Below are 22594 nucleotides of genomic sequence, written 5' to 3'. Positions count from 1 at the left end.
CGATTCTATTTTAGGTGAGCAAAAAGCTGCAACCCTTGGCGACCCCGTTGAGCGAAGGCTACGCGTCGCATTTGACTTCCCTGATAACACCGGGTGGCTCCCGGCCGGCACAGGGCAACGCGCGGATGGTGATCCCACGGGGCTGCTTCAATCTACCCGGCCAGAACCAATCCATTCGCAGGCGAAGGTTTGTTCCCGGTTAATTGTAATGGCCGCAGCCTCCGTCGCAGCCGCCACTACATTCTGTCATTCCCCCCGTACTGTCATGACCACCACCACTACCACCACGCACGCCTCTATGTTTGTTCCCTTGAACCACGATTCCAGACACACGATTCCTCATCTCTATGTGTTATTGCCTACTGCCTCTACATGTGTTGTGCGTATAGTAGAAGTACATTGCACCCACCTCCACCACCAAATCCCCCAACAGAAAGCGATCTCACCAGCAGAAGGAATACAGCAATCAATCACGGTCACACCCACCCACCCATCAGACTAACAAAACTTGCAACAATTCCGAATGTGATGTGTGTCACTGATTGTCTCCACACCCCGTCTCCGAGTCCCATGTAATTTTACCAGCAATCTCTAAACAAACTCCCACCCCCCCATTCGAAACAAACAGCAATGAAGCGGGACTGGCCTCGCCGGCGCGCAGCGGATTTCTCAAACGGAAAACATATCTCCACTAAAAAAAAAATAATGGGAGAACCATCCGACTTCCGTGAGCGGCCTGCCGCTTCTACCTGTATTATGTACATCTCATCTCAACACGGCCACCATCCAACATTGCTTCTTTCACCGAGGATTCGTGGACTATCTGCTTCGATCAGTGGAACTATGGTTGGATTCTGTCACTTGGTAAGTATTTACTGTGTAATTTCGAGGGTAATCATAAACCGAGATATGTAATGCAGATCAAGTTGGATTAAGAGGAATGAAGGGGGGTCTTTGCAAATGCGAAAGGCCTATTATTATTTCTGTTGATATCGGCTTCTGATGGCATCGACGAGATCCAGTTATAAGGACACTGTTAGAGCACCACCCTAACAAGAATATACTCGTACACTAGATTTAGCATACAATTGAATTTCCGTCCTCTGTATCACACTACACAGTCGATCAATATATACAGCAACACACATTATATAAGCTTATCACTGCTTTCGGCTATCGAAGCAATGATCGATCGGAAAGGCCTTTTGCTAATCCGTTTGACATGTTGATTCTCCCAGCAGAGATCAGATCTCTGTGCTGGACCAACAGATCAGTCGAAATATACATCTCAATCCAAACGTACCTACATAAACGTCGTCCGCTTATATCTTACGATAACCGGGAGAGTGAAATAAATCTTAAGTAGTGTCGTTTTTGAACCGCGCGTTTTTTCCTATTGCTAACGGAAAGAAGTAGTGTTCGATTGCCACCGATTCTCGCGCCTTTGTCGACCCCGCTTAAATATACACCAAGCACGAATTATATACAGTGATGAGTCGGGGCCTCGGATGTCAGGGCTTGTATAACGCTGTGCGAATCCGTTAGGACCAAGATCGGTCGGTTAGAGAGCGTTGTAGCAGCGATGAAAATGGCAGCAGCTTCAGCAGAGAAGATAGAACATTGCGGCGGTAAGCTGCAGCTGGTTGGTGTGATGTTTCCGGCTGGACCGATACCGACCCTGGCCCGAGAGCGAGTGTTGAACGCCCAGGTTCAACTTACAGCATTTACTTCACTGCGAATGCCGATCAGGCAACACTTCCCATTTGACAGTTGTTCAGTTTCACTGTAAACCGAAGACGACAATAAAACTCATTCCTTCTTGTTTCGAGCTAGAGAACGCTAGTGTTTTATTATAACTCCGAGCCCCTGTTCCAAGAATTGTGTCTGCTTACAGGTTATGTGCTCAGCTTTGGGGCCAAAAGAAACAAGAAAGTGCGCGTAACGTATTCCGGATTTGAGGTTAATTCTTCGCGCAAGAAAATGGATTTTTCGAAAGTGAACGTTATCCGATTGAACAATCGGAATTATCGGTCGTGGTCGTTTAAAGTGCAGATGCTGATGAGGCGTGAGGGAACGTGGATCTACGTTGACCCGGGTGTACCGCCGAATCCAGTCACCGGAGAATGGCAAGAAAGTGGCTCGAAAGCAAGAGCAAACCATAGCGCTGCTGGTTGAGGACAACCAGCATAATCTCATTATGGCAAAAACGACAGCGAAAACTACGAGGGATGCGTTGAAGGCCCACCATCAAACGGCAACGCTAACGGGCAAAGTTTCGTTGCTGAAGGAGATTTGTAGTGCAAGCTTTAGAGAAGGTGAAAGTATGGAGCAGTTTCTTTACGAAATGGAGGAGCTCTATTCACGTTTGGAGAATGCCGGAGAGAGGCTGTCGGAATACATGCAAGTGGCAATGATCCTGCGAAGCCTTCCGAAAGCTTTCGACTCTCTCACTACTGCGCTAGAAAGTCGCTCGGATGAGGAGCTCACGATGGAGCTTGTCAAATCAAAACTCATCGATGAAAGTGAAAAGTTGTCGGAAGACAGAGTGCTAAAAGTCAGTAGCGATATGAAAACGGCTGTTGTGTGTTATTTCTGTGTTAAAGCTGGCCACAAAAAGTGGAGCTGCAAAGATTTTTTGGCACAGAAAAGCAGCGAAGAAAACGGCGGCAGGAAGAAGAAACTGCAGAAACCAGAGCAGAAAGTGAGACAAGTGCGCGAAAACGATGCAAAATCGTTCACGTTCATGGTGCGGGAAAACGTAAACAAGAATGCGCGTTCGTGGTTGGTCGATTCGGGTGCCACATCACATATGTGCGGTGACAAAATGGCTTTTATTCGTCTGGAAAGTTCGCGTTCGAGTGTAACCGTCGCGGATGGTAATAATATTCGCGTTGAGGGCATCGGTGATTACCTTATCGAGTATTTGAATGACGTCGGAGAATCGATCAAGCTTACGTTGCAAGGTGTTTTATATGTTCCCACTTTGGAGTGCAACATGATCTCGATAAGCAAGCTTACGTGCCGAATTCAATCGATCCTAATGTAGACTGGTGTACGCGAATACCGTCGTCGCGGTACGTGTTAAAATTGGTGACATGTACTGGTTGCGCGTTACTGCTGAAAAAGTGCTTAAAGCTGAAGGAAAACAGCACACGAAGAACTGCCAGCATTCGTGGCATCGTCGTTTGGGTCATCGAGATCCAGAAGTGCTGAACGAAATCAAGCGAAGCGAGTTACAGATATAGATGTAGTGGATTGCGGTATCCGTGTAACGTGTGAGTGTTGTATCGAGGGAAAAATGTCGCGTCCGTCGTTCCCGAAAGCCGCGCAAAAGATTTCGAAGAATGTGCTGGACATTATTCACACGGATGTATGCGAACCCATGGATGTAGCGACGCCAGGGGATTGTCGTTACTACATGACAATGATCGACGACCATAGCCGCTTCACATACGTCTATTTCTTAAAGGAGAAATCTGACGTACAAGAAAGAATCCGAGAATACGTCCGAATGGTCGACAATCAATGTGGTCGAAAACCTCGAATCATCCGGTCCGATCAAGGTGGCGAATATTCCAGCAATTCAAGCAAAATCTACAAAATCGTTTACCGTCAGCTGCTGTAGGACGAACACCGTATGAGATCTGGCATGGTAGAAAGGCAGACCTTAACCGCTTGCAACTTTTCGGATGTAGTGGTTACGTATTGGTTCCCTCCGTGAAACGCAAGAAGCTAGACGTCAAAGCCATTAAAATGACGTTTGTTGGCTACTCATTGGAACATAAAGCGTACCGAATGCTGGATACTCGTACCGGGGAAGTCAAGATCAGCCGTGACGTTCGATTTTTGGAATTTGGAGTTGGATCAAAGGAGGAGCAGTTGATTGAAAACCAACAGCAGTTAGTAAAACCGACTAGTCCTACTTGCACTGATAGCATCGAATGGAATATGCAGGATTTTTCCAAGCTACCGAATGTTCCAGAAGATACAGAATCAGAAGATTTCTACGGTTTTGGTAACGAGGATGACGAATCGCCTGAAGGATTGTTCGAAGGTCATGGCATCGATCTACTACGTGGTCTTTGGGAAAGCGATGACGAAGAGAATTCTGTAGTGAGTGAAGAACCACAATTGCAACAAGTGCGTCGTTCAAGGAAAGCAACGGCAGAGTGTATCTAGCGATGCAGAACATAGCAGAGCCAAGGTCATTTCGAGAAGCAGTGTCATGTCCGCAATGCGCTGAATGGAAATCTGCAATGGACGAAGAAATAATGTCACATCGTGAGAATGGAGCCTGGGAGTTAACGGAGCTTCCACTACATCGCAAGGCCATCGGTAGCAAGTGGATTTATAAATGCAAGGTTGATGAGAATGGTGAACTTGTGCGCTTCAAGGCACGCTTAGTAGCGCAAGGTTTCTGCCAAAAATACGGGTCTAATTATGACTTAGTATTTGCACCCGTGGTAAGACAGGTGACGTTCCGGGCGATGTTGACGTTAGCTAGTACGAGGAAAATGTTAACCAAACACGTCGACATAAAAACCGCCTACCTTTATGGGCAGCTTCAGGAGGAGATTTATATGCGGCAACCCCCTGGATACGAAAGCGCAAACAAGGACGAAGCTTGTCGACTACGACGCAGCTTGTACGGGCTAAAACAAGCCGCTCGTGTTTGGAATCAGCGGATCGATAAGGTGTTGAAGTTCATGGGGTTCCATCAATCAAAGGCTGACCCGTGCCTCTACATAAAGGACACAGCAGGTACGTACACTTTCCTTTTGATTTACGTCGACGATATTATCGTAATTTGCGTGACTGAGGAAGAATTGGCTAATATCGCTAACGCCCTGAACGGACAGTTTAAAATCACTGTGACGGGAGACCTCAAGTTTTTCCTCGGGATCCAAGTTCGGCAGGAGACCGGCCAATATCGCGTCAATCAAAGGGCGTACTTGAGTCGTCTTTTGGAAAGATTCGGGATGAGCGAGGCCAAAACATCGAAAGTGCCTATGGATCCTGGTTTTCTCCAACAAAAGGAGGAGACGAGTAAGAGACTTGAATCCGTTGAACAATATCAAAGTCTCATTGGAGCTTTGTTGTACGTAGCCGTGAGTACTAGACCAGACATTTCGATTGCAGCCTCGATCTTGGGACGACGCGTTCAAGCGCCAACCGAAGGCGATTGGAATGAGGCTAAACGTGTATTGCGATATCTTAAGAACATGATCGACTTGGAGCTCTGCCTTGGGTGTGACAATACGCAACTGGAGTGCTTTGTTGACGCGGATTGGGCCGGTGATGTGTCCGACCGCAAATCAAGTTCCGGATACCTCTTCTAGTTTCACGGTGGCGTTATTGGATGGGGCTGTCGTAAGCAGAAGTGCGTCGCTATGTCAAGTACCGAGGCCGAATACATCGCACTAGCGGAGTGCCTCCAAGAATTACAATGGATTCGCAAGCTTATGGAAGACGTCGGAGAACAACTGGATTACCCGATACCTGTCAAGGAAGACAATCAAAGCTGCATCGCCTTGACGAGAAGAAATCCAAGCATATAGATACGAAGTACAGCTTTGCAAAGGATCTGGTTCAGGAAGGCATCGTGCAGCTGCAATACTGCCCTACTGAATATATGGAAGCAGACTTACTGACCAAACCATTACAGACAGTTAGGTTGAAGAATCTACGAAGGGCGATTAGTGTCAAACCGATCAATGTGGAGGAGGAATGTTGAACCCCCAGGTTCGACTTACAGCATTTACTTCACTGCGAATGCCGATCAGGCAACACTTCCCATTTGACAGTTGTTCAGTTCCACTGTAAACCGAAGACGACAATAAAATTCATCCCTTCTTGTTTCGAGCTAGAGAACACTAGAACTGTGTCTGCTAACAGCGAGATCCGTCCGTGTATCGGTGAGTGTGCGTGGGGTATTTTTCTCCTAACATTTCAGCTACAGTCTTTTTCATAGCCACGGAATTGTCTCCGGCTTTGAACCTGTCCTTAATCCGGCTTTCGATTTTCGGTAATGGTGTTTGCCAGCATTTGTCTCCAAGCCAGTGGACCCTGGCCACTGGGAGGAGATCTTCGTTGGCAGTCGTGCGGAGGAGTCTGTTCCCCTCGTCGAGGAGGAAGATCCCTTAATTTCCGGATGTCTTCGAGATGAAAGCAGAGATAATCCTGACGTAGGTGTTGTAGACTGGTGCTAACGTAGCTAAAAGCTTATCCGTTGCGATGCAGGTCATCTCCAACCCGTATAGAAAGCGACTGTCGGTAATTGCACTGGCCACGTAAAAACGGATGCTGCGGTTGTTTGATCTATTCTGTCGGTAAATGGTCCGGATGAGATTCACTAGACTGCGGCAATTTTTCTTGACTGCAGTGAAATGCTGTTCAAAGTTGAGGAATCCAACTCCCAGAACTCGGACGGTCTTCTTCAGCGGTATGTACTCGTATGTATGGAGGTCGTCGATTTTGATCGGTGGTCCGCTAATTCTGTGTCGAGAAGGGCAGACATGACACCTGATGCTTTTAGAGACTGATAATTCAAAGCCTACTGGCCCACCTGGCGACGGCGGAGACTGCCACTTGGGCTCTCATCCGTGTACGTACTGGTGGTTGACGGAAGACTCTGTTCATCGCCACGAGGAACAGGATAACGGCGATGGGACACCCGTTTCCTCGGGGAAAAGCCGGGATTTGGTGTTACCGACTGCGACTCGGAATGAGCGGTTGGACAAGAAGTTCTGGATGAAGTGAACGATGGGTCCGTTAAGACCCCAGTAGATTAGTTGCTTAAGGACGAGGGGCGACCACGTTCTGTTGAAGGCCTTCGATATGTCGAGTGATAATATCTCGGTGTGCAGACCACTGCCGTAGACGTTCTTGAGAACTTCCCCTAGGGTTGCGAAATAGGTGGACGTTCCGAAACCTTGTCGGAAAGCGTGCTGTCGGTGATCAAGAAAATTTCCAGCTTAGAGGTGTTGCTTCAGTCTTCGATTGACCATACAACATGTTAGCGCTATTGAACGGAACTTGCTGACTTCACGGGTGGCTACCGCGGCTTTCGGGATGGGAACTACCAAGCTTTCCTTCCATACTGCTGGGTACCCGTTAGTGAGCCAGAGCTTGTTGAAAAGGTCTAGCATCCGTAGCTGTCCTGGTACCGGTAGCCTCTTGAGTAGAGGATATCCGATTTCGTCGGGTCCCGCCGACTCCCCGTTGCTGCACCGAAGGGCATGCTGCAGTTCCTACCAAGAGAAAGCTTGGTTTATACCGGTACTGGCGGTGTCGGGGGGTACTATGAAGTCTGCGATGGATGCGGTCGATGGCTTGGTTTTCTGCTTGAACTTGTTGTCATACTTGTCAATGGTTGCGAGCTCGGCGAAGTAGGTACCGAGTTCATCAGCTACCGTTTCCGGATCGGAAACCGTGGAATCATTTACCTGGACGTGAAGTGGTGTCGTGCGTCGTTTCCCACTAAGGGCGTTGATTCGCTGCCACAGATCGGTCAAGGATTGCGATGCGTTCATCCCTTCCAGGAACTCCATCCAGGATCGCTTGGCATGACGGATTTCTTGTCGGCATTGGTTGTGTAGTTCACGGTTGTGACAAAGGGTCCGTGGTGGTGTCCGATGGGGAGCCGCTTTACACGTCGAAGTGCCTTGCGCCGGGTTTTGACTGCCTTCTTCGTATCTTCATTTCACCAGCGGAGGGCTTTGGTGGCCGTTGCTGCTTCGTATATGGCGTCCGAGAGGTCCTCGATACTGTCCGGGTTCCGCTGTAGTAGTAGAGTCTCCAATGTGGAGCCGTAGCTTTCCCAGTCCGTTTGTTCATACCGCCATCGCGGCCCGTGTTACCGCCGGGACGAAGGTCGCCGAGAGTTGAATTTGTATGGGGTAGTGGTCACTACCGTCCAGGTAACTAACTAACGTTCCACTGCATTTTACCAGCGATATGGCGACTGGCGGTTGTTACTTCGATAGCGGATGTGTATCTCCAGTTGAAATACGTTGGAGCACCATCGTTTAAGATTAACATATCTTCCTTCTCGAATATGTCCACGAAGGTCCGACCGAGGGCAACCCCAAATTGAGTGGTGCGCGTTGACGTCCGTGGATGCGTGGTACAGATTCATTAGGGTCTCGCTGCAAATAAATGCAGGCAACGGTGATGTTGACTGGTTCTGTAAGTTGTATGGGTAATTGTGAGTCCAAGTCGATAACCCGGAAAGGTACCGTGTTTAGTACCCCAATGGTTACGGAGCGTCGGAAATTTCTACCGCTTTTCTTTGTCCAGCTGTATCGTCCGAAGAGGAAGCGGTTCATCTGTTCGACGGAGGCTTTGTTTACCTCCTGCAATGCGATGACCCAGGGGGTATCAGCTTGGTATAGACGTTCGAGGTCTCCAATCCGCTGCAGGAAGCCGTTATCGTTCCATTGGAGTATTAAGTTGGCCGACTTGGGCAAGGCCGGTGTGTTAGCACTTTGCTGTTGCTTGCATCTTCCAGAGATGCTGCGACTTTCTTTGTTCCCGCGAAATCCTTCGGGGAATGGGCTGAATTTCCCTTGTCCGTCCCGATACTGGAGCTATCCTTTCTTCCCTCGTCGTCCACAGGGTAACAACAAATTAACGAGGCCTTGATCATAATTATTTTGTGAAATGAGGAGCTTGGTGGCCTAGTGGCGATCGATTTTGCTTACTGAGCAGAAGACCGTGGGTTCAAACCCACAAACACCATGAGGATGATTGCTAATTCCAAGCAACGTCTATTGGTTCGCTGTGTAATTACAGCTGATCTGGCAATAACGGAGTAGCATCTGCGGGCGGTCAATCATGCCCATGCTCATGTAATAAGGCGTAAAGTGATAATAACCAATGTATGTTAAGGATTGTTAACGTGTAAGTATGTATACAATTTTATATATCTATTGCAATTGATCCGAAATATAGCCCTTTTTACAAAAGTAAGCGGTATATGGAGCATGAGCAAAAACTGATTGTGTTCATTGGATGGTATTTCACTAGAATTGTCTTTGTAAATGTTAGTTAGGCTCTGGGAAATTTAAAAACCAAACCCAACTGTTGATCTGCTTTTCATATCCGTTAAGTTAACAACGATTCGGGCTTCGCTCAATCACACCACACTGACTAACCACCCCGTTTTCTCTCCTTTGAAGGTACCTGGCTCAAAGAAGACTGTCTCTTACCTGTTGTAAGAACGATGTACGTTCAACTGTTAAGCAAACAAAAACAAAAGTAAATAAATCCAATCTTAAGATGCGATTCGGCAGAAGAAAAATAACCAAAGTTAAAATGCAGTAATCTCGTTGGAAAATATACCCTAAATGGAACACGACAGTGTCGTAAATGTAAACGTGGACACCTGTTGACTTTTTTGTGTACAGAATAAATCCGTTTGCAGCAGAGAGAAAAAAATACGGACACACTTGTTGTTGCTCTGCTGTGTGAAGCAATTTATATCAAGTTAAAACAAAATGTAAACCTTGCAAAAAGAAGGAGGTCAAAGTTCAATATCAAAAGAAAGGAAAAGAAAAGTCAGCTGTGTGAATGTTTAAAATAAGAAGAATATAGGTGTTTGTTGATATTACATGGAAAATGGGTTGGGGTACAAACAAAATATCGTAGCAATTGTGTAAAGAAAATCTCGAATAATTTAGTGTTAGTGTTCAAAAAACAGAAAAAAAAAAACAAATCAGATGTTAGCATTATCGACGGGGGAGAAACAAAGATATTCTAAATAGGTATTTGTTACACTCATATTACGAGCCACGTTATTAAGGTTGTTGATTTTTGAATGAGATAATAGAGAGGCAATGTAAGAGCAAATCAGATTCACTGACACCCACACACTCACTCACTCAATTTCCAACTAAAGAATTTGGTTTTATTCGTTATTTACCTACCTAAATACCTACAAACCAAACATGATGTTGAATACAGGTTGCGTCTACTGATTTTTTCATCGGACCCATGTTGATATTACTGTTACGATTCTCATATTGAATTTGATCGAATTTATTACGTCGGAAGAGTGTCATCTCAAACCTAAGTTTGAATCCTAAGGAAAGCCGGTAAATGCTTTCGATGTGGCTACCAAAGCGACGAGTATGTTAAACCCATGACGCCCAACGTGTTTACTTGCGAGAAGATCTCCCTCAATCAAAGCAGAATCATTGTTAGAGCGAAGCAACAAGAACAAAACTAATTAATTAATTTAAACAAATGCTAAATGGACAATCCTAGTAGGATCGAAGCAAACTCTGAAAATAATCTCACAAACGCATACAAAAGCATACTTTGATGTTGTTAAAAAAAAAAACAAAAAGTGAACCAAAACTAAAAATATCAATCTAAAGAAAGCATTGCTTTTCCTGAAAACAAACAGGAATTAAACTAAAAAAGTAAAACAAAAAGCATTAGAACAACCAAACAAACGTGATGTTCCTCACAGGAAGCGCAAAGCAGAAGTAAACTGAAGAACAAAGTGTTGTCATTGAAAACAACACAAAAGTAGAAAATTGTGAAATGCTTTACACACACACATACACATTGGTAAAAAAACGACAACTACAACCACAATAAACGAAAGCATTAAAAGTGAAAACAAGAGAGATATAATGTAAGACGAAACAAACGGAAGAAGGGTAAATTACACGAGCAGAACGATCTGGTGACCAAGAGGAGGGCACACAGAAACAACAATGGAAAAAGAGAAACTCTTAGAAACTAAATGGCTGTTTTACTATATACATATTTTCGGAAACAAAACAGAAAAGAGAAAAAAATACAAATGGTTCTGGTAACAAATAAGCAAACAAACAAACAAAAAAAGGAAGAGAAATTTAGTATTATTGTGGATTATTATTGCTAGAAAAAAAGGCAAACTGAGGGTAAAGAAGCGAAAACTGATGTATCAAAAAGTAATTGTTAAAAAAATGTGTGCAATAAAAGCAGAACATACTAGTGAAGGAAGTGTTGATTATTAAATGTCCAAAATGTCCATCTACCCTTTACACAAAAATCATCCTCTGATCGAATGAAACCTCAGACCATTCGCATCGAAATGTCGAAGGTCCCGAAGAAACGTGCTCAAGTAAACAAAGCAGAACTGCTTCGATCATTCGGAAGAAAACAATTAGTGAGAGTGTAAAAGAATAAAGAAGACCAATCACCCGAGCCTGGTGCATTCAGCAGTGGTGGAGCGAACATCGTCCACTCACCGATCGCTCAAAAAAAGAAGGATCAGAAAATGCATAAGCAACAACTGGGAGCAAGGTTGAATACGTTCTCCGTGAGAAGGGATGCCGTGATCGCGAAAATGCAGGAGTAACTGTGTGCCATTCATAGCTCTGGGACAGCCTGCAATCGTCAACTAAGTACCCAGATTACCTCACGTCCCGTTACCATCTTTTGATGGGACGTACGAAAGGTGGTTTCGTTTCAAGCAGCTGTTTCAAGATTTGATGCTGAAGTATCCGGGCTTGTCGGACGCAACAAAGCTACACTACCTGACGCACTCGCTGAAAGGAAAAGCGGCGGAGCAAATCCTCAAGAGTTTCGAGAACAAGCGCACAATCCTTGACTTACACACGAATGGAATCATAAACCTCCCGAAAATGGAGAATGAAAGTGCGGCAGAGTTAAGAAAGCTTGTGGATGAATGCAGCCGGCACGTTGAAGACTTGGAGTTCCACGACAAGAAGATGCTGGGAATTTCCGAGAATTTGATGATTTCCCTACTGACGTCGAAGCTTGATCATGCGACGCTAAATCAGTGGGAAAATACCATCAAGCACAAGGAAATCCCGAAATACAAAGAAACGATCCAGTTTCTTCGAGGTAGATGTTTCACTCTCGAACGTTGTGAAGCAAATGCAGCGAAAAAGCCTGTCGAAACATGGAAACATGGAAGGTCATTGGTTCCCAAACCGAAGCCTACCGTGAAAGTGCATGCAGCACAACAGGAAATTGAGGAAACGTGTGGAATTTGCGACGACTCACACAGCGTCAACAACTGCAACGTCTTGAAGCAGATGCCCATGTCCAAGCGTGTGGAGAAGGTCAAGGAAAAACAGTTGTGTTTTAACTGCCTTAAACGAGGACATCGAGTCAGTCAGTGCAGATCTAGGGCTTGTACCATCAGCGGTTGCGGTGCATTTCGTGATCCTTTCGACAGCCGTCGTCGAAGTTGAAGACGCTAGAGAAGCCTATCAGCGTTTGAGAGTTCTTCTCGATTCCGGCTCGCAGTCGAACGTCATGTCCGAACATGCTTTGAACGTTTTGCGTCTCAAGTGTAAGGCAGTCATGATCCCTATCGCTGGCATCAACGGTGAGAGATGCGCAGCAACCTATCAGACGATTGCGAAAGTCAAATCTACACAACATGATGCAGCATGGGTTTTGGAATTCCTAGTCGTGCCACAAGTAACAGGAATTCTTCCAGGACGCAGGATCGACTTACGTCAATGGCATATTCCACCTCAAGTTAAACTGGCAGATCCAAGGTTTCACGTGCCTGCTAAGGTGAATATGCTCATCGGAGCGGATCTATTCTATGGTCTGCTTCTAACAGAACGACTGAAAACAGGATTAACCTACGCTTAGGAGCACCGAGCTTGGTTGGATCGTATGTGGCTCGTATCCCAGCGTTCAGAAGCCAACAGTGGTAGCAGCCTTTGGACAAGGGGAAGAAACTCTGGACAGCATTGTGCGAAGATTTTGGGAACAAGAAGAAGTGTGTGGTGAGCCATCAATCACTGAATCAACGTCGAGTCAACGGACGCTTTGTCGTGCGACTTCCGTTACGGTCTTCCGTTGAACAACTTAACGGTTCCAGATCGTTGGCGGAGAAGCGGTTTGTGCAGCTTGAAAGGCGGCTTCCAACATCCAGAGTTGAAGGAGCAGTATACAGCATTTATCAAGGAGTACATTGAGCTGGAGCACAGCGAGAAGCTACGTGAAGGATTCTGTCTACCCCATCATTCAGTATTGAAACCACAAAACCACAAAACTACGCGTGGTGTTTACGGCGTCAGCGTAGTCGGAAGGCCTGTCGCTTAGCGATGTGCTGATTGCAGGACCGGTACTCCAGGATTCGTTGGTAGCCATTGTGATGCGCTCAAGAAAATATCGGTTTGTGTTCAGGCTAACGTTATCAAAATGTTTCGCCAGGTTTGGGTCTGCGATTTGGATAGGAATTTCAAGTTCTATTGGCCAACAATCGCACGCATAAGCGTAAGTGTTGAAAACAGTCACGTATGGTACATCATGTGCTCCATTCTGTGCTACTATTTGTCTGAAACAACTGGCTGACGATGAAGATAAGGATTTCCCGATTACGGCAGAAGTGGTACGAAAGGACTTTTATATGGGCCGTCCTGTCTGGGGCCGACGAGATTGAGCAAGTTCAGGAATGTCAACAGCAGCTGATTGCATTGCTACAGCGCGGAGGCTTCCATTTGCATAAGTGGTGTGCAAACTCCACAGAACTCCTCGTCCTCGCATTCCTCTCAAGGACCGAGAACAACAAGCTAAAATCGAAGAGCACACAACAATCGGAGTCAGAATTGCGGAAGATGACGCCATTACATTCGAAATACACGGGTTCTCGGATGCAAGCAAGGCAGCGTACGGAGCGTGCGTATATCAACGATGCCTGAAGACGAACGGCAGTACATTAATGCATTTGTTGAGCAGCAAGACCCGCGTTGCATCGTTACCAAAAAAAAAACACGACAGCAAGAAGAAGATGAAACCATTCACGATTCCCCGAGGTGAACTTATCGGTGCGCTGCTGTTAGCGAGGCTTGTAACTTCGGTCATCAAGTATTTGGATATGAAGATAAAGGGGGTCGTCCTTTGGTGTTATTCGCAGATAGTTCTTTGCTGGCTTGAAAAGCCAGCTCTGGGTCTAGGAATTTTCGTTGGTACCAGAGTTCGTGAGATCCAAGAGCTGACGCAACAATGGGAATGGCGATATATCGAGTCCGAGAACAACCCTGCAGATATCGCTTCCCGTGGGATTCCAGCTACTAGACTGCAGAATGCAAGCATCTGGTGGTATGGCTCAATGCTGCATAGTGAGTATATCTACAACAACATCACCAATGGTACGTTCACGTATGAAGAGTTAGAGCTACACAACAATGCTGCCACATGTTCCTTTGTATCCATTCATCAGGAATGTGAGCTGCTTACACGTTACAGCAATTTCCGGTAGCTTCAGCGAATCTGGACCTACATTTACCGATTTGTCAACAACTGCCGTCAAAGACAACAAACAGATCGAAATGTTGGAGTGCTTACAATTCATGAGTTGCACAAGTGCAAAGAGAAGGTTTAGCTGATGAAATACGAATGCTGGAGAATAATCGAGTGAGAAACGAGAAGATGAATACAGTACTGGTGAGGATCGAAGGAGTACTAAATTCAAGACCGCTAGCACAGCTCTCTGAAGATCCAAACGATATCTCGGCGTTGACTCCAGCCCATTTCTTAGTGGATCTTGAGCTGACTGCAGTACCAAAACCAAGCTACAGCTGAGTGAAGACGTCTTCCTTTTTCCGATGGCAACATCTGCAGAAACATAAACAGGACTTTTGGAACAGATGGTTGAATGAGTACCTGAACCAACTTCAACCTCGTGGAAAGCGGTGCAAGAATAAGGTGTTGATCAAGAAGGGTATCCAGGTAGTGATCAGAGAGGACAACATGGCTCCACTTCAATGGCGGCTTGGTCGCATCATACAAACAGGGAAGGATGTTAACGATAATACCCCTTGATTGCTCCCTACTACCCCGATGCGCTATCAGCGCTACTGTGGTTATATCAAGCAAACGGCAATAACATTGCTTGTAATCGACGACAAAATAAATAGCAAAGTACGGTAAAACACGCGAACCGTCGTTTTACTTGTTAGTTTGTAACAGTTCTATCATTTGAGTTATCTTTCAGGTGTGGTATTTTTAATTAGGGTGGCTGGGAGATTTCGATGTTGATGGCTTACCTGTTGGTGGATTGGAGTTCGTTGCACCAGTCTCGAAGAATTCGTCGCGGTCTAAACTGTCATCCTGATGCTGTTCAATCAATTTCGTATTCTGTTGTGCAGCGTTATGCTGTGCTGAAGTACGCCACATGGGTTCGAAGTCATACACCAGGATGTCCAATTGAGTTGGTGTTGATACCGGCTTGAGTATATGATCGCATCTAGGTCGAAGCTGGTTCACGTGTGACCGAATAAGCTTCCTCCGACCTGACTGGTAATCGAGCAGAACGTTGAAAATGACTCCTCCAATTGCTTTAAGGACAGTGCCGGAAGCCCATTTCCATTTGTTCGTATTCTGATACAGCTTCGCGTAGACTGTGGAACCCGAGGTAAACTTTGGACTCTGTTCATCGGACGTACTGTTGAACGCTGATGGCCGTACTTTTGACAGAGTGAAAACTAAATACACCTTTACTGTTTGGTGGTTGTCAAAGGAATGAAAGTTTTATTTTCTAGACTTGATACAATCGTATATTCATAGATTGCTGTGATCAATTGTACTTCTAACACCCCGATCCCGCCTCAATGGATTATTCCCAGCATTATCCGCAGTTTTGCAAATCTAGGAGCAGGAAGCCCTTTTGTCATTATGTCGCATTCGTCCCGACAACACGTCTCGGTTAATCTTCAATCCCAGGAACATCTTCGCTTCGCCCATGTCCTGCATCGAGAACTCCGACTTCAGCAGCTTCTTGATGGTACCGACGACACCCAAGGAACGAGAGACGACGAGGATATCATCGACATACAGCAGCAGGAACACCTTCTCACCATCACGCTCACATACGTACAGGCAGCTGTCACTCTCGGACCTGCGAAGGCCGATCCGGGTTGCAAACTCGTGAAAATAGTCGTTCCACGCCTTCGATTCCTGCTTCAAACCGTAGATGGATTTGTTTAGCTTACAGACTCGATCCCCCTCCTCAAATCCTGGAGGTTGGCGCATGTAGATCTTCTCCGAGAGATGACCGTTCAAGAACGCCGTCCGGACGTCCATCTGGTGGATCAGCAAATTCTCCTGGTTTGCCAATCCCAGCACCATTCGAACCGACGACATCTTCACCACCGGAGCGTAGGTTTCAGAGTAATCATATCCATACCGCTGCGTGAATGTCACTGTCACCAGCTGCTGGAACGATTTCGGCATGGTTTGCAGCAAATTGAACACCACCAGCCGCTCGTGCTTTTGCGTACTTCACTTTCAGCAGGATCTCCACCAGCAGGTTCATCAATTAACGTATCACCTAGTTCATCTATCGGCGATAGCTACAAGATCTTTGTTGTTCTCTAACGAACTGCTTCTTCTGTTGTTCGCGTAGCTTCTGGAACTCCGGGCAGACACAGAGCACGTGTTCCACCGAGGCGGGAATGCTGCAAATTGAACAAACCTTGCGGAAAGGTGTCCCACCGAAAAATCCTCCCATGACCGGTCCGGAGTTTATTGTTTATTGTTGCCATACATCAACAGGCTGGCTGTAGCCCAAATGATGTTAATAATACTAATCATAAAAATAATAATAGTAAAATTACATGTCAAATAATCACAGAAAGAAAAACAAAGCAACATGGTCAGAATGTAAAAAAAAAACATAAATGGAAATACACTAATTTTCTCTGTCAGTCACTGCGGCCGGCGAAAACAGATGAGAATCTCCGACGAAGCGCATCACGTGTGAGGTGAAAGTCGAATACAGATGCGACTCTATTGAACACACGCTGTAGTCCACAAATCGCACCATATGCCCCGTAGTTCGTGCGACGCAGTGGCAGTCTCAGCATGAGGTTGTTACGGAGTGGTCGGGGTTGCACGTTTAGGTCAATTTGCCTTAGGATAGCCTCACAATCTATTCGTCCCTGTAGAGTGTCGGCGATAATCAAAGCTCTGTTGGTGTCCCTTCTAATCCGGAGAGGTTCAAGGTTTATCAGTTGGCAGCGACTCTCGTAGCTGGGCAGCCGAAGCGCAGTCTACGAAGCGCAAAACGAAGAAAGCGACGTTGAACAGATTCGATTCTCTCGGCACCATTGTTGTAATTCGGATTCCAAACCGCAGAACAATACTCAAGCGTCGATTGTACGAGGGAGCAGTAAAGAGATTTTAAGCAGTAGACATCGGTGAAATTCTTAGCTATCCTGAAGATGAATCCTAAAGTCCTAGACGACTTATTGATGACATAAGAAATGTGTTGCCTGAATGTTAGCTGTGAATCCAACACCACACCCAGGTCTTTCACCTGATTCACGCGTTCGAGTGTCGTTCCCAGCAGGTCATAGCTGAATACAATCGGTTGCTTTTTTCGTGAGAACGTTATGGCAGAGCACTTTGCTGGGTTCACTACCATTCGATTTAAAGTACACCAACTGGCAAAGACATTAAGCTGATGTTGAAGATTGTGGCAGTCAGCGATCGAGCAAATTCGTAAAAATATTTTGAGGTCGTCTGCATATGCTAATCGAGGTCCTTCGATAACCAGGTTCACGTCGTTGAAGTAGAGTAGAAAAATCAACGGTCCCAGATGGCTTCCCTGCGGTATACCTGATGTGGCAAACAAGCTAGCTGATTTGCAATCTCCTATAGCAACCATAAGTTGGCGACCAGTAAGATACGAACGGAACCAACTCAAGAGATTACCGCTCACCCCAAGCCTGTCAAGTTTAGCAATCGCAATGTCATGATTCAACTTATCGAATGCCGCGGTATATATAACGTCCGTCTGTACCCGTTCAGTCATACTATCGGTAATGAAGGATGGTAGGCATAGCAGATTGGTGGTTGTAGAGCGACCGCCAGTAAACCCGTGTTGATCAGCACTCAGATACTGCTTGCTGTGAGAGAGCAACGGTTCCATAATAACAAGCTCGAATAGTTTCGAAACAGCACTCAGCGATGTAATTCCACGATAGTTATCCACGGCTCGTTTGCTTCCAACATGTGTGCACATTTCCAGAAGGATGGAAATATACCACTGGAAAGAGACATCCGGAATAGACGGTGAAGTGGAGTTAACAAGCAAGCAATATGTTTCTTCAAAAACACGGACGGAACTCCATCGGGTCCAGGGTTGAAGGACGATTTTAGCTGCGTTGCAGCGTTAGAAATCATCTCAACGTTGACATCTCAATTGCACTCAGCGTTTGACCATTTAGTGGGATGTTCCTGGCTGCGAGGGAAACATGGTCGTCACTTAGTCTCTCATCAGTGAACACACTGGCAAAATTGACAGAAAAAAGGCGACAAATATCGGGTGAAGTTTAAGGTTACGCTGAATACCTCGTTGAAATCGCAGAAAGCATCGACGACTGGCTCGCTGATACTCGTGATTAAGCCTCACGTAGTGATGTTTCAGAGGAAGCGTGCGATACTTCGTAAATCTTCTCAATGCTGCTCTCTTGATCGACTTCAACCTACGCAGCTCAATCGTCTGCCAGGGAGGGTGAGAGTCTTTGCGTTGAATTCTTTTCGGGACGTGTCTGTCAATGACATATGCCAAGACATGAGAAAAAGTTTGCGCAGCGGCCTCAACGTCGTCATGATCGAGAATGTTCTCCCAGTCCATGTTTGACAACACATCTACAATGCTTCGATGGTCGGCCTTTCGAAAGTCATAAGAAACCGCAGCAGGAAGACTATCGAAATCACGAACGAGATTGTCCTCAACAGTGACAATCAGAGGAGGGTGGTGCGGAACAAGCTTAACTAGTGGACAAGGTGCTGTGGAAATGAACGGAGCATTGTCCTGAGTGCTCACGAAGCAGAGGTCCAAACTACGGTTGTTCTGGTTGACTACGTAGTTAATTTGAGAAAGCGTTGCTACGCTATAGTTATCGAGAAGGCCGATAGCTCCTGCATGAAATACAGAACGTTCTGGATCTGGATAGAGGAAGCCGCTATGGGATGGTCTCCACGAAACGCCTGCTAGGTTAAAGTCCCCAAAAATGAATAGCTCATCAATTGGAGTCGCTCTTTCCATTACTGTGAAGACTGATTGACAGTGAGTCTCGATGAGTTCAAGATCACGAACTCGATCTGGTGGCATGTACAATGCGCACAAAAATAATGTGCGATCGCCCAGTTTAATGGCTGTCCAAACCTGTTCCACACTGTTCCACGATTCATTTTCGATTGCTCTCGCCTCCAATCCGGAACGGACAGCCACAAGAACGCCACCACCAGTAGATTTTCGGCTGTTGTTTGGATTCCGATCGCAACGAAAAACCTCATAATCGGATCCGAACACCTGGCTGGAAAGCGTTCGCGAATCGAGCCACGTCTCGCATAGGACAATCACATCATAGCAACGATCCGATACAGCAAGCCGGTAGTCGTCAACATCAGAATTCATTCCGCCGGCGTTTTGGAAGAAAATCACGATGTCCTGCTTGCGGCTTACAATCGAACGTCTGTTCTCCCTAGAAATCACGGAAGCATCAGGCAGCGAATGAACATTAACAATACCATGCGGATACTCGCCATAGTGACTGGGTTGGAAGACCCCCTCTCCACATCCGACTACAGGTCCGGAACGACTGTGAGCGGCGGCAGCAAATGGCTGGACTGAGACGGAGGGATCAGGGGCTTCCACGAGGCTTTCTACGGCGCGTTTCGGGCTCCGAGGTACGAGAGTTGATTCGGCGGCATTCAAGGTGCTGAAATTTGGATCGGCATCAGACATCTTATTTGCGCTATTAATTATGTACTCGCCTGTTCTAGCAAGTTGGAAGACCCCCAATCCACATCTAAAATCAGGGCCAGGACGACTATGATGAACGCTGACAGGAATTAGCACGACTGAGTTAGAGGAACCGGGGGCTTCCATAAAGCTTTCCACGATGCGTCCCGGTTGCAAAGCAGATTGGTTCATCCAGAGTTCAGAAGACATCGAGCTTACTACGTCGTTTTCAGAAGGCGAGGTTGGATCGGATGGTTGCGTTAAGTATTCACTGCTGGAAGCGGAAGGTGGCTCAGAAAAAGAAGGTTTTGGAACGTATCGATACTTGCCTGTAAGTACAGGCTGGAAGACCTCGTCACCGATTCCAAAACCGGTGCCAGGACGACTTCTGATGATTAGATCTACAAACAGCTCGACTGGTTCGGAGGGATCAGAGGCTTCCGAAGCGCTGTGTTGTTGCGTCCCAGATCCGCCCAACAGCACGTTAGTAATTGAAAAGGAAGTATCCTGGAACTGGTGTCACTGTGCTGGACCAATACGGGTGATTTTGATTTTGGAATCATCGAACTCACGGAACTGAATGCCCTCCGGCCACGAATCGCAGGAAAGGGCAACATCCCGTTTGTTTTGGTTGACGCCGACTTTGAAGGAAACGTAGTTTAACGTTGACGGATCTTTTCCTCTGGGAACCAACTTGGCAACCCGAGGTTTCTCGTCTGTTTCCAGACACAAACACTTAGAGACAAGAGATGAAATTTCATCGTTCGTAGTAGTGGGATGAAACGCCGATAAGTAAACCCACACCAGATCATCGTTCAGGTCCACGGTTCTGACCGAGTCGATAGGTGCTTTCTTACCACACAGTATGGGCTTGTCGTCAGTGCTAGATGAAGTACGGCGACGTTTCGGGGTGCCACGACCGGAATCAAAGCGGTCATTTTTAGGCCAACGTGGAGTTGAGCTGACTGGGATCTTCGATTCCACTTTGGTTGCAAGAGCAATAACAGCCGAATTCAATTTCTCGATGTCCTCTCTCAACTACTCAACCGCGTTTGGAGCCACAGAAGTCTGATTGACGTCACGGCTCACGATATTACGGAAGTGGCCGTTTGAAAAAAGCGCCGCACAGTGATCGCACATCCAGAAGACATTCTTCTCGTACAATCCAAGTTGATCGAGAAGTTCGAGATCAACTTTGGCACAAATCACGTGAAATGTGTCACCACAAAAACCGCGACAAACAATACGTTCGGAGTCCGAAATGGTTTTTTGGCACTTCTTGCAAGCCATGAGTCTTGAGATGATCCGCTGGTCCTTGTACTTTTGCGCTGTCCAGCCAGGGGCGTACGGTTTCCTTGATCTTCCTCAGGAAAGTGATGCGCCAGATCCCGCCACTGCAGTCTAGTTTCCGGGAACACCGCAGTGTCTGGGGATCCACGTAAAGACGGTTAAGGTGAGGCGTACCATGTAATGGCTTGTATCCAGGGGTGGCTCGGGACTTCGGCTTCCAGCGCTTGGATGACGCTGTGTGAGTCAGTTAACACGAAGATCGGTTGATCTGGCGGAGTGATTGCTGCGTCAGTGGAAAAGACGGAACACTCCTCCGGTAGACTTTGACTCGTTGCAGTGTTCGGTCCTGCCACTCCGAGTCCAACTCCAGCCCGCGACCGCGATCGGTCCGTAAAGTGATGAACGTGCCCGGATAAACCGACCAGAGAAGCTCTGCAACAGAACGTCTCAAAGCTACAGAGCTTAATCCGCTTATTTATTTTGACGACGTTTGATCGCCAACTCTTCTCTCCATGCCAGTGGACCCTGGCCACCGGGAGGAGGTCACGGTTGGCTGCAATGCGGAGGGCTCTGTTCCCCTCGTTGAGGAGAAAGACCCTTTCGTTCCCGGATGTCTTAGCAGCGAGGGCAGCGGCTTTCGTAGCAATGGCTGCAGCAGATCGATAGCGGAAAGGGAGGATTCCGATTTCCACACATGCGGTGTCTGCAGGCGTGGAAGGGAGAAGGCCGGATACGATGCGTACGTAGGTAGTGTATACCGGAGCGAGGATGTGGTTGAGCTTCTCGGTGGTTAAGAAGGTTATTTCGAGGTCGTAGAAAAGTCGCCTGTCGATAACAGCCCGAGCGACACGAAGGCGTATCTCACGGTTGCTGGCGCGATGCGGGCGGGAGATTGTCCTGACTATGTTGATGCGGCTGCGACAGTTTTCTTTCACCATCCTGAAGTGCTGGTTGAAGCTTAGGGTGCGATCCAGTACTACCCCCAGAATACGCACTGTTTCTTGAGCGGAATCGGTTGATCTTGGATGGGGATCGGTGGTCCTCGAATCAGATGGCCGGAGTGTCAGATATGGCACCGTACATTCTTCGGCGCGGAGAGCTGGAAACCAACCGAAAGCACCCACCTGTTGACGGTGGAGACTGCTGCTTGAGCTATGTTCCTGGTCCGCTTAGTCGTTCGTCCCGTTACGACGATGAGTATGTCGTCGGCATAAACGATTACGTGCACGTTCTTGGGCAGGTCGGCTGAATACCCCGTTCATTGCCGCCAGGAATAGCATTACCGCTATGACGGATCCCTGGGGCACTCCAGTTTCATCTGGGAACGGATCCTAGCGAGTGTTCCCGACAGTCACCTGGAAGGTACGATCAAGGAGGAAATTCCGTACAAAATGTGTGATGTGACCTTCCAGGCCCCAGCCGATGAGCTGCCTGATGACACCAGGTGTCCATGTCCTGTTGAACGCCTTTGAAATATCAAGGGAGACTAACTCCGCATGGTACCGTTGTCCTGGGCTTCCTTAAGTACTTTCCCGGGGGTTGCAAAGTAAGTAGAGGAGCCGTGTCCTT

General features: G+C 46.8%; 2 protein-coding genes across 5 annotated transcripts in view; both read left to right on the top strand.

The window, feature by feature from the left end:
- The window catches only part of rdgB (retinal degeneration B), a 140992-nt gene extending 130644 nt beyond the window's left edge, over window positions 1–10348 (top strand). For all 4 annotated transcript variants that reach the window (XM_065219282.1, XM_065219284.1, XM_065219281.1 and 1 more), the window contains 3 exons: window positions 15–187; window positions 629–864; window positions 9180–10348. In XM_065219282.1, the coding sequence (XP_065075354.1) occupies window positions 15–187; window positions 629–695 (240 nt within the window). In that variant the 3' untranslated portion in view covers window positions 696–864; window positions 9180–10348. The remainder of the gene's footprint in view (window positions 1–14; window positions 188–628; window positions 865–9179) is intronic.
- Window positions 10349–11486: 1138 nt separating this feature from the next.
- Window positions 11487–12215, top strand: LOC135699069 (uncharacterized). The gene has a single exon (XM_065219242.1). It carries the CDS (start codon window positions 11487–11489, stop codon window positions 12213–12215), a length of 729 nt encoding a protein of 242 aa, XP_065075314.1.
- The last annotated feature ends 10379 nt before the right edge of the window (window positions 12216–22594 follow it).

The sequence above is a fragment of the Ochlerotatus camptorhynchus genome, unplaced genomic scaffold (genome assembly GCF_037179485.1).
Source record: "Ochlerotatus camptorhynchus isolate MF236.1 unplaced genomic scaffold, CSIRO-AGI_Acam_v1.1 ptg000102l, whole genome shotgun sequence".
NCBI classification, from domain to species: Eukaryota; Metazoa; Arthropoda; class Insecta; order Diptera; family Culicidae; genus Ochlerotatus; species Ochlerotatus camptorhynchus.
The sequence above is the reverse complement of the archived record's forward strand: the minus strand, read 5'-3'. Positions and strand labels throughout refer to the sequence as shown.

What these genes read in the sequence shown, in the direction of transcription:
- LOC135699069 (XM_065219242.1), top strand. Translation starts at nt 11,487, where the DNA reads ATGCTGAAGTATCCGGGCTTGTCGGACGCAACAAAGCTACACTACCTG.